The sequence below is a fragment of the Microtus pennsylvanicus genome, chromosome 10 (assembly GCF_037038515.1).
Source record: "Microtus pennsylvanicus isolate mMicPen1 chromosome 10, mMicPen1.hap1, whole genome shotgun sequence".
In the NCBI taxonomy this organism is placed as follows: Eukaryota; Metazoa; Chordata; class Mammalia; order Rodentia; family Cricetidae; genus Microtus; species Microtus pennsylvanicus.
The window spans coordinates 204,278-216,691 of NC_134588.1; the positions used below are offsets into that span (position 1 = coordinate 204,278).

A 12,414-nucleotide genomic window follows, 5' to 3' on the forward strand; every position below is an offset into this window, starting at 1 on the left:
CCTAGCTCTAGCTTATGCCCCGAAATAATTACACGGAAACTGTATTCTTTTAAACACTGCTTGGCCCATTTCTATCTAGCCTCTTCTAGGCTAACTCTCGCACCTGGACTAGCCCATTTCTAATAATCTGCTGTAGCCCACAAGATGGCTTACCAGGAATGATCTTAACCTGCGCCTGTCTGGAGTGGGAGAATCATGGCAACTCCTTGACTCAGCTTCTTTCTCCCAGCATCCTGTTCTGTTTACTCCACCCACCTACTTTTTAACCTATGAGGGCCAAGCAATTTCTTTATTGCTTAACCAATGAAATCAACAGATTGATATATGACACTCCCACATCACTTCCCCTTTTTCTGTTTAAACAAAAAAAGGAAGGCTTCAACTTTAACATAGCAAAATTACATATAGCAAAACAGTTATCAAACAAGAATTACAGTTACAATATTTATATCTATTTTATCTTTTATCATAACTAAGGAAAACTATAACTATCTATTCATTCTTCAACTCCATCAAAGACTCCAGAAGGATATAATACCACCTAAGTAAACAAGAAATAAGAAAACTCTAGAAATGACAGAGACATCTCACTGCCTGGACAGTCACCCAAAGTTCTTTTGTACCATTGGGGCATCCATCTTCAGCCTTCAGGCCCATAGCATCCAGCAGACATTTTCATCAAGCAGGAACTTCCAAAGACAGTTCAGTCACTTTCTGCTGTGTCCTTCAGAATGTCTCGCAGACTCTTTCATGAGTCAGGAACCCCGAAAGACCATCTCACCTTTAGGCAAGTTCAGCAGTACTCTCTCTGCGGGTTCTCTTTGTCCATTTTATGCAACAGTCCAGGCAAGAGCAGTTTCTTGCCCAAATGGCTATCAAACTCCATAAGGATCCTCTTTGATGCCCATCTTCCTCTTTAAGTAGATTGGCGCTGCCAGGAGCAGATGTGTCTCATTGTCATGAAAAGTCCTAAGTTATTAAGATATTTTAAATGCCATATTCTGTAGCCTTTGAGAGATATGAAGAATGCCTATCTGAAATATATCTCTATATATCTAGAAAATCTAAGTAACATGACTACGAACTTGACTATTATTTATGATTATCCATTAACAATCTATATTTCCTAATTATACATTACATTTTAAAAATGAACTACACAATTACAATACCTTAATCAAGATCAAAAATACATATACATATAACAAAATTGACCTTAAAATCCATACCAATGCAAATTATTCATATCTATATCATATCTCCCTTTAAATGTGAAAGAACATTTATAAACAATATTTTGGGAACATGGGTGCAGTTTTTTTCTCTCCAAACTGCTTCCTGCTGAATGGGGGCGCTGTTAATCAGATCATTTAGGGTGTAACCTGTGTGCCAGGTTTATCTCAGTTGGCAGTTGAGTGAAATAATTTTTTGAGCGTGTTCACAGGAACTTTTCGGGAGGTCGTGGTCTATTATACCATAACGGGATAGATGCAATCCACAGGGTCTGGTTCTCTGTGAAAACAAAAGAAGACCCTCTCCAAAGCATCATATCCTTAGACCCAAATTTTGAAATCGTAATACCCTTATATCCATTCTGGTTTAGCTTGGCAGCCCATGTAATGAAATGTCTCTCTGTACTTAGCTCCTTTACAGTCAAAAATTTTAAAGAAAACACAATGTACATAATTCAGGCTCTGAGAATTTTCCATTTTTATGTGGCTTATTTTTCTTTATTTCTCTTAACCTATAACTATCTGTACTCTGTCTCTTTAGAGACTTTACCTTTTTTTTAAACCATTAACTTTATTCTCTATATTCTTTTGATTCTCTCTCTCAAGCCTATGTACATTCATCCAACAGTGTGACTCATTTAGTGGTCTGAATCTGTCCTATTCTGATTCTGCAATTTTTTACTATCCAGGAGCACTTTTGATTTGTGCCTTTAAATCAGTAGGCACTTAAGAATCCAAGCTGTGACATTCCTGGGTCAAAAACAGGTACTGCCTGCTGGCCCTGCCCAGTCCAACATGGCGGAGCTGCTCGTGCCTCTGATTCTTGCACATTGCACCATTAGCATGGCGGAGCTGCTTGTGCCTCTGAGCTGCGGCATGCAATGTCCCCCTTTTAGGCACACAGCAGTCTAGTTGCCATCAAACAAATCGTAGCACTTTACTCCAAATGCTCCATTCAAAAGCTCTGTCTCCCACAGGAGTGAGACAGAGATTGCAATGGTGGCACAGCCCAGAAAGCCAGCATTTTAAAACAGAGAATTTTTTTCCTGCTGCTGAGTCAGGAAAATTTCAAAATGGAGGACGTACCATTTTGTGCTAGCTCTGGGACCACCAGGTAGGAGTGGCACTCAGCACTTTAATTCTGAGACTGAGCGTGCAGCACAGAAATTCTTTTCATCCAAGTTACAGCCAAATCTGACACGCAGAGCACTGCGCAGTCTAAAAACACGCCATGCCCTTCCGCCTGCCTAAGCCTGATTCGGCCATCTGCCCAGGTGCTGGCGGGGAGCGCTGAGCCATCAGCACAGTCTCATAACATTCTCCTTCCGATCCCAAGCAGGAACACAAACATCCAGTCCCATAAAATCCTTTGAAATGTTTTAAAGCCAGAGTTCACGCTGGCAGCACAGCCCCAGTAAGCCGCACTTTAAAATGACATAGCGTTTTTTCTGCTGCTGTTGCCGAATCAGGAAATCTCTCTACAGCACACCACCAACAAACAGCAAAAATCTGTGTTAAACTCTCTCTTCCTTATTTTTAAGCCTTCTCAGGTTTTTAAGTGGATTTAGTCCATCACATCTGGGCGCCACTCTGTTGAAATAGGTGCGGCTGGGCTGCGTTCCCGGCATCCGGCTGCCCACATGCCTCGCTCTAGCTTATGCCCTGAAATAATTACACGGAAACTGTATTCTTTTAAACACTGCTTGGCCCATTTCTATCTAGCCTCTTCTAGGCTAACTCTCGCACCTGGACTAGCCCATTTCTAATCTGCTGTAGCCCACAAGATGGCTTACCAGGAATGATCTTAACCTGTGTCTGTCTGGAGGGGGAGAATCATGGCGACTCCTTGACTCAGCTTCTTTCTCCCAGCATCCTGTTCTGTTTACTCCACCCACCTACATTTTAACCTATGAGGGCCAAGCAATTTCTTTATTGCTTAACCAATGAAATCAACAGATTGATATATGACACTCCCACATCGCATCTTGACTAAGTACTTAGATCTGGTGTTTTAAACTATAATTTATTTCTGCTTGGTTGCAGAATCAATATCATCCAATGTTGGAAGACAGCCATATTGAAATGGTTTGTCACCAAGAAAAAGAAAGTCAATATTCAGAAAATGAGATAAACAAAATATGTGTTTGCAATTAAAAGATTATATAATCTTGGGCTTAGAGGGTTGGAAAAAGGAATTTACTTACAGTGTCCTACTATGGAAACCTCTTATAAAGTACAGCTTGGGATAGATCAGAAAATTATGGAGATTTTAGTGGGAAGTTGCTGGCTGCTATACCAAGACAGCCTATTAGATATGCTTCCTATGTAGTCTCTCAGGGTTTTAGCAACTGACTTCTCTGCTAACTGCCAGTTAATCAATTTGACCAAAATTATGTCAGAAAATTTTTATTGTTTTTAGATGGTCTTAATCATTTTTTCTTCCAAATATCATATACCATTTTATATTTTAGTATGAAACAATGCATTCTCTCATATAAACAATTTTCATGTAAAATAAACTAGTTGAAAACCAACTTCTTAAGTGTCCTAAATAACAGCTCCTCCTGCCAAGCTAAAGATGTTGTTGTTTCCTGGCTAAAACAATGCCCAGACAATTAGTACTCAGGTATATATGGAAAGAGAAATACATGAAAATGACCTTAGCACAGTGATTCATGTTTTTTACCTGTGATGGTTTGAAAGAAGAAAATTCCTCGAGATTCTGGTACTTTAATACTTGGTCACAACTTGGAGGTACTCTGTGAAAAATTTTAAAACCTTTAGGAATGTAGCTTTGCTAAAGAAGAAAGTGAAGTAACAAGGGGCTTTGGTGTCCAGCCCCAACGTATTTTCAGGGTTCAGATTAGATGCTACAAGAAGCAAGGAGAACTTTCTGTAACTGAAGGCAAATGAATTCTCTCACACTATGTTATTAATAAAAAGTCTCTTTATTTTTATGCCTCTACTCTACTTCTTCTGTACTGTTTTTAATTCTACCTAGGTTCTTCTCCTCTAGCTTAAACACTCTTTTTTACTGGAGGCTTAGAGCAATAAATATTATAAGAGTTACTTCTTATTAGTCAAAAGCATATTCGTAGGGCTAAGCCATTCTCGTAGCAACACAAGTTTCCAAGATTACAAGAGTAAGACTGTGATGAGACAAGGGAAGGTATAGTGTCCAGAGACAAACCTTGAGACATAGGTCTGTTGTCAGCAGAGTTGGAAAGTGAAGAATTGTCATGCTTTTCTTAATGGTGCTTTGTGTTAGCAACCTTGGTTGGACATCTGTGACTCTGATCTTGTGCCTAGCTGTAAGTTTTAAACTTATGATCTATTTACAATAAGTTTTTAGTCTAGTTTGAACTGAGGTTAAGGTGAGTTAATTGTGTGATGTAATCTTAGCCAAAGAAACAATCAGGCCTTCATTAGTCTACAGTCCTCATGCAACAAACAGATTTAGTTATGAAGCAAGTCATAATATATCATCTCTCTATATAAATTATATAGCTAAGTAAAAGTCATCTTCCTGATCATCCACAGATACATGTGCCCATAAGATTGAGATGCAATCATGAGATTACATATATACATCACATGAGATTACACACTACAATAAAGATACTAAGCAATTTAGCAAATGCAAGCAATGGTTTCCAGAGTTGAAGGTCCTACAGACCTTGCATGGATAATATTAACCTCCATTAGAGAATCACTCCTTTGGTGGGTTGACATCTGAACACAAGTTGTCATCTGATGTACCTCTCATGACCTCTGATAGTAAAGTGTGGCATTGGGAGAAGGCCTTGAGTGTTTCTATCCTCACTTTGCCTCCAGTCACTTTCTCTGCATGTTTTGGGAGTTGGTATATGGTTTCTCAGCTTTTTGCTCCTGCTGCCATACATGGACTATGATATGAAGCTTTTTCCCCACGATAGCTTCATCTATCTTCAATAAAAATCCAAAATGAACATTTTCAACTGTCAGTTGCTTTTGGTTATGACATTATACCACAACAACAATAAAGTAATAAATTCATTGATTTCTATAGGAGAATTAAAAGAAGCAAGATATTATTTATATAGTAAGATTACTTTGTGCAACTTATGTTTTGAAAAATGTCACTAGCTTTCTGAATTGGGTAATTTTTCCCTAAAGTAAAAACAAAACTCTAACAATTAAGAAGGGGAAGCTTTGCAAGAACATGTGGAAAGAGCAAATGTGTTTGTTGGGGAGTTTGGGAGTAAAGAGGAGAATTAGCCCAAAGTAAAGCATGTGAAACCCCATATAGAAACATATTACCTTCTTTGTGGTGGTTAGCTTTAATTATCAACTTTATACAACCAATAATTAACTGAGTAGAGTGACTTGATGAAAGACTGTCTACACAGCCTTAGCCTATGAATATGTCTCTTGGGGACTATCTAAATTAATGTGAAAAGACTCAATCTTCTATAAGCAACACTATTCACCAGCCAAGGAATCCTGAACTGTATAAAAGTAGAGAAATTGAGTAAGCAAGCAAACATGCATACATTTATTTTTAACTGATCCTGACTGTGAATATGATATGACTAGCTGCTTTAAACTCATGCCTCTGTGACTTCCATGAAACGAAAGGACAACATCTTGGAATTCTAAGCAAAAAAAATTCTTTCTCTCCTATGTCACTTCTTTCTGAGTATTTCTTTATCTCAGCAATACACACACACAAAAAAAAATTATAGTAGTAAACTAATTTTTAAAAAAAGTATTAAATTGAAGGAAATTTTCTAGAATAAAAAAATCCAATAAAAAAAGGTGTTTAGGGTATAGTAAGAGAAGGATTAAAGAAAAAACACTTTTATTGATATCTGAAAGGCAATTCATATAATTCTCAATGTTATTTGACACATATTAGTTTATTTTTATTCCAGACTATAGTTATAACCTATAGTTTAAAATAAATTATTTTTGTGTGTGTGAATATGTGTATTAGTTCAGGTGCCTACAGAGGTCCAAAAAGTAGATGAGGTTGTTGGATTCTCTAGAGATGGAGTTACAGATTTTTATGAGGTCATTCATGTGGGTTATGGTAACTACTTTAAGAAAGCATGTGTTTTTAATCACTGGCACACTTCTTTAGACATAGCCCACACTTCTATAGAGAGGATGCCTAGGTTTTAAAGTGTTTTAGGATAGCTGGGGAGAAACAGACCTAATGCCTAGTAAATACCAGAAAGTCAAATGTGAACAAATGAAGCATGAGCTGATAACTCAAGAAAATACCACAGAGAGGTACTTATACATAGCATAGGTTTGTTTTTCTGAGTTCTTGAGTCATATCTATCCAAAAATGGGGTACTAATTGCATCATTGATATCTTGTTTTCTGCCCTAAGATGATTATTTTCATAAACATCCGCACAAAAAAGTTTGTATACATGTATATACACACAGATGAACATATACACACTGTGTGTGTGAGTATACATGTGTGTGAGAGAGAAAGACAGACAGAGAAAGAGAGAGAGAGAGAGAGAGAGAGAGAGAGAGAGAGAGAGAGAGAGATGCCATTTCATGGCAGAGTATCTCTGCCATGAATGATAAAGTGATTGAAATGAACTGTATCTGAATTACTTGCAGATTGTACAGCATAATCTTTTAGACTCAGTGGACTGGAATGGAGTTCTAGAATTTAGAAGTATTGGCATTCTGGGCTACATTAGAATATTTCATTGTGGTTTGGGGCTGATTGTGAGTTACAATTTGTTTAACAGCAACATGAACAGTACCCACTAAGGCCTACAGCACCCTATCTACACCACATCAATGGTAATAATTAAACACTTTTTAATATGATGTTAAATGCATCCCAGGTGGCAAAAGTACTCCAAGCATGGAAACACAAGAGTGTTGGGGACTGTTGAAAAAAACAGAACATTTGGAGGTGCCTTGAAATATCAAAAAAAAACTTGACACTTTTGAAATTTCATTTTTTTCCCCACAGAATAAGCAAGATTTTCTGTAAGAATGTAAAGGCCATAGATTTTCTCTCACATAAAACTTTGACTTGAGAGACAGCAAACTTTACCAGAAAAGGTACAGGACAGTAATCACTGAGTGAGTGAGCAAGAGCCAGAGAATGTTGAGGGTCTGGATGTGAATCTGGGACTTTCAAGGGAGTCAGGATCCTTGTGGGTCTATGTGTGAGTCTTGGACCTCTGAGGAAGTAGGCCTGAACATGACCTCTGCCAGTCTGGGCATGAATCTGGGACTTCTGAAGGAGTAGACAGAAACCAGAGATCTCTGTGTGTCCAGGCATGAGTCTGGGACCTCAGAGGGAGTAGGTCTGATCCAGGACTTCTGCAGTTCTGGATGCACCCAAGCCTGGTAACTCCAAGGCAGTAGACCAGAACAAGAGACCTTTGCAGAATCAATTCCAAATCAGGGATATCTGCAGGAGGAGATCCAGATCAGGATTTACAGAAATAAGTCAAATATAGTACCTAGGCCAAAGTAGGCCTGAGACAGCAAACTCCAAGGGAGAAGAGCAAAGCCCAAGAGCACTGAGCTATCTCCAGGAACACCAAGTAACTGATGGGGTAACTAGAACTGTGGCACTGACTCTATGAGAAACAACCATCTGAGCTTTGGATTCACTGGCAACTAGAAGATTAATCAACAGAATCTCAGACAGCCACAACCACACCTATTAGAGGAAAAGATGAGTAGATGCAACACCATAAAAAGCAACACAACACCAGTAAAACCTAAAGACCTTACAACAACAAGACTTGAACAACCAAATATAGATGAAGCAGAAGAAAATGACCTAAAACATAATTTCAAGAGAATGTTTGAAACTCTTAAAGAAAAAAGAGAAATTCCCTCAAAGAAATGGAAGAAAAGACAAACAAAAAATTTGAAAGACATCAGCAAATCCCTTAAAGAAAACCAAGATAAAGCAATCATATGAAACTATTTAAGACTTAGAAATTGAAATAGAAACAATAAAGAAACCACAAGCTGACCAAATTATAGAAACAGAAATCATGAGAAAACAACCAGGAGCCACAAAAGCAAGCATGAACAGCAGAATACAAGAGATGGAAGAGAGAATATCATGTGCTGAAGATACAATAGACAAAATATTCTCATCAGTTAAAGAAAGCATTACATCTATAAAAGCTTAACTCAAAATATCTGGGATATGTGAAACACCATAAAAAGGCCAAATCTAAGTATAATAGGTATAGAAGAACAATAAAAAGTTCAACTCAAAAGCACAGAAAATACATTTAACAAAATCATAGAAGAAAATGTTCCCAACCTAAAGAAAGATGCCTATAGAAGAAGCTTACAGAACACCAAATAGACTAGATTTTTTAAAAAGTCCTCTTGCCACATAATAATCAAAACACTAAACATACAAAGTAAAGAAAGAATATTAAGGACCGCAATGGAAAAAGGCCAAGTAACATATAAATATAGACCTGTCAGAATTACACATGACTTCTCATTGGAAACAATGAAAGCCAAAGGTCATTGTCAAACATTATGCAGACATTAAGAGACCATGGATGCCAGCCCAGACTACTATACCCAGCAAACCTTTCAATCACCATAGAAAGATAAAACAAGATATTCCATGACAAAACTAGATTTTACCAATACCTAGCCACGAACCAAGCCCTACACAAAATACTAGAAGGAAAACTCCAACCCAAGGATGTTGGCTACACCAACAAAACTACAGAAAATTGGTGGTGGTCTCATAGCAGCAAATACCAAAGAAGGGAATAATGCACAAATTAACATCACCAACAATGACAAATATATTAACAGGAGATAGCGATCACTGGTTATTAATATCCCTTAATATAAATGGACTTAACTCACCTATAAAGGTACAGGCTAACAAATTGGATACAAAAACTGAATCCATTTTCCTTGTGCATACAAGATACATATCTCAACCTCAAAGACAGATGATTCTCAGAGTAAAGGGTTTGGAAAAATTATTCCAATGAAATGGACCTAAGAAACAAGTGAGTGTAGTTACCCTAATATCTAACAAAATGGACTTTGAGCTAAAACCAATCAAAAAAGACAAAGAAGGTCATTTTATACTAGTCAAAGGAAAAATCCATTATGAGGAAATCTCAATACTGAACATCTATGCTCCAAATACAAGAGTACCATCATTTCTAAAAGAAACACTTCTAAAGCTTAAATCATACATAAAACATCACACACTAAACCACTCAACAGGTTAGTCAGTTAAATAATGAACAGAGAAATAAGGGAACTAACAGAGGTTATGACTCAAATTGATTTAACAGCCACCTATATAACATTCCATCAAAACAGAAAAGAATATACCTTCTTCTCAGCTCCTCATGAAACCTTCTCAAAAATTGACAACATACTCATTAACAACAACAACAAAAACTTAACAAATACAGAAAAAAAGGAATAAACCAATGTACCCAATGAGATCACCATGGTTTTAAACTAGATGTCAACAGCAATACTAATTCCAGAAAACCCACAAACACAAGGAAATTAAACAATGCTCACCTAAATCATCAAAGGGTCAAGGAAGAAATAAAGGGATAAATTAAAGACTTCCTAAAATTCAATGAAAATGACCACAAAACATACTTAAATTTATGGGACAAAATGAATGCAGTGTTAAGAGGAAAGTTCATAGCACTAAATGCCTACATAAAGAAGCTGGGTAAATACCATACGAGTGAATTAATGAAACACTTGAAAACGTTAGAACGAAAAGAAACAAACTTACCTAACAGAACTAAATGGCAAAATAATCAAATTGAGAGCTGAAATCAACACAATAGAAACAAAGAAAACAATACAAGGAATCAATGAGAAAAAGAGTTGGTTCTTTGAGAAAATCAACAAAATAGACAAACCTTTATCCAAACTAACCAAAAGGCAGAGAGAGAATATCCAAATTAACTAAATCAGAAATGAAAAGGGGGACATAATAATAGATATGGAGAAAATACAGAGAACCATCAGGTCATATTTAGAAAACCTGTACTCCACAGTATTATAGAACTTCACAATAGCCACACATAGCATAAATATCTCAGAGTGACTCTAACAAAACAAGTGGAAGACTTGTATGGCAAGAACTTTAAATATTTAAAGAAAGACATTGAAGAAGACACCAGGAAGTGGAAAATCTCCCATGCTCTTGGGTAGGCAAAATTAACATAGTAAAAATAACAAACTTACCAAAAGCAATCTACAGATTCAATGCAATGCCGAGAAAAATCCTAGCAAAATTCTTCACAGACCCTGAAACAATGGTACTCAGCTTCATATAGAAAAGCAAAAAAATGCAGGATAGTCAAAACTATTCTGGGCAATAAAAAAAAATTCTGGAGGCATCACAATCCCTGCCTTCAAACTCTACTACAGAGCAACAGTACTGAAAACTGCCTGGTATTGACATAAGAACAGACAGGAGGACCAATGAAACAAAACAGAAAACCTGGATATTAATCCATACATATTTGAACACCTGATTTTTGACAAGGAATTTTTATTTTCTTTTTCTTATCATAACTAACATTATTTATTTTTTATTTTACTTTTCCATTCAAAAATTTACACTTCCTCCCCTCCTTCCATTCCCCTCCCGCTCCCCCACTCACCCTCCTCACTCTCTCTCCTTAAGATAGGGCAGGGAAACCTGCCCTGTGGGAAGTCCAAGCCCCCCCTCCATCCAGGCCCAGGAAGCTTTGCATCCAAATAGACTAGGGTCACAAAAAGCCATTACATGCAGTAGAAACAAGTCCCAGTGTCTTTATCAATGGCTTCTCAGTCAGCCCCCATTTTCAGCCACATTCAAAGAGTCCAGTTTGATCACATGCTCATTCAGTCTCAGTCCAGCAGGATTTGGTGAGCTCCCATAAAAACAGGCACACTGCCTCAGTGGGTGGACCAACCCTTCGTGGTCCAGAATTCCTTGCTCATCTTTTCCCTCCTTCTGCTCTTCAACTGGACCTTAGGACCTCAGTCCATTGCTCTGATGAGGGTCTCTGTTTCTATCTCCATCTGTCCCCAGATGAAGATTCTATGGTGATATTCGAGATAATCATCAGTGTGATAGTGGGGCAAGGCCAGTTCAGGCACCCTCTCCTCTGCTGCCCAATGACCTAGCTGGGATATCTGCATGGACAACTGGGATCCCCTCTAGAGCCAAGTCTCTTGCCAACCCTAAAATGGCTTCGTTAATGTAGATACTTCTTCCCTGCTCCTATATCCACCCTTCCTCCATCTCTACCCTCCCACTCCCCCAAGCTCTCTCCATTCTTTCCTTTCTCCCTTCTCTCTCCCCCTCTCCCCTTTCCCCAATCCCACCATCCTAACCCTACCCACATGCTCACAAATTTTGCCTGGCAATCTTGTTTGCTTCCAATCTCCAGGAAGATCTATACATGTTTTTCTTTGGGTTCATCTTGTTATTTGGCTTCTCTAGGCTTGTGAATTTAATGTCCTTTGTTTATGGCTAGAGTCCACCATGAGTGAGTATATACCATATTCATCTCTTCGGGTCTGAGTTACCTCACTCAGGATAGTGTTTTCTATTTCCATCCATTTGCATGCAAAATTCAAAATGTCATTATTTTTTACTGCTGAGTAGTACTCTAATGTGTATATATTCCTCACTTTCATTATCCATTCTTCCAATGAGCGACATCTAGGTTGTTTCCAGGATCCGGCAATTACAAATAATGCTGCTATGAACATAGTTGTACAAATGCTTTTGTAGTATGATTGGGCATCTCTTGGGTATATTCCCAAGAGTGATATTGCTGGATCCTGAGGTAGATTGATTCGCAAATTCCTGAGAAACCACCACACTATTTTCCAAAGTGGTTGCACAAGTTTGCATTCCACCAGCAGTGGATGAGTGTTCCCCCTACTCCATATCCTCTCCAGCAAAGGCTATCATTGGTGTTTTTGATTTTAGCCATTCTGACAGGTGTAAGATGGTATCTCAAAGTTGTTTTGATTTTCATTTCCCTGATCGCTACAGAGGTTGAACATGACCTTAAGAATTAAATTTGCTATCTTCTCATATCTTGTGTTCCTCTCTAGGACTGGGATTAAAGGTGTGCAGCACTACTGCTTGGTTTCTATGACAAACTAGTGTGGCTACTGTGATT

General features: G+C 37.8%; 1 protein-coding gene across 2 annotated transcripts in view; it reads right to left on the minus strand.

Moving 5' to 3' along the window:
- Nucleotides 1-1,264: 1,264 nt before the first annotated feature.
- Nucleotides 1,265-12,414, minus strand: part of Dsel (dermatan sulfate epimerase like) — a 42,914-nt gene continuing 31,764 nt past the window's right edge. The window contains exons 4-5 of one of the 2 annotated variants that reach the window (XR_012912024.1): nt 3,919-3,991; nt 1,265-2,894 (exon numbers count right to left, since the gene is read on the minus strand). Coding sequence is in view for 1 of the 2 variants with exons in the window: in XM_075987616.1 (XP_075843731.1) it covers nt 3,974-3,991 (18 nt within the window). In the remaining variant the exon portion in view is untranslated. Of the gene's footprint in view, nt 2,895-3,701; nt 3,992-12,414 lie in introns of those variants that run through there. The other variant, XM_075987616.1, reaches the window with a different exon arrangement.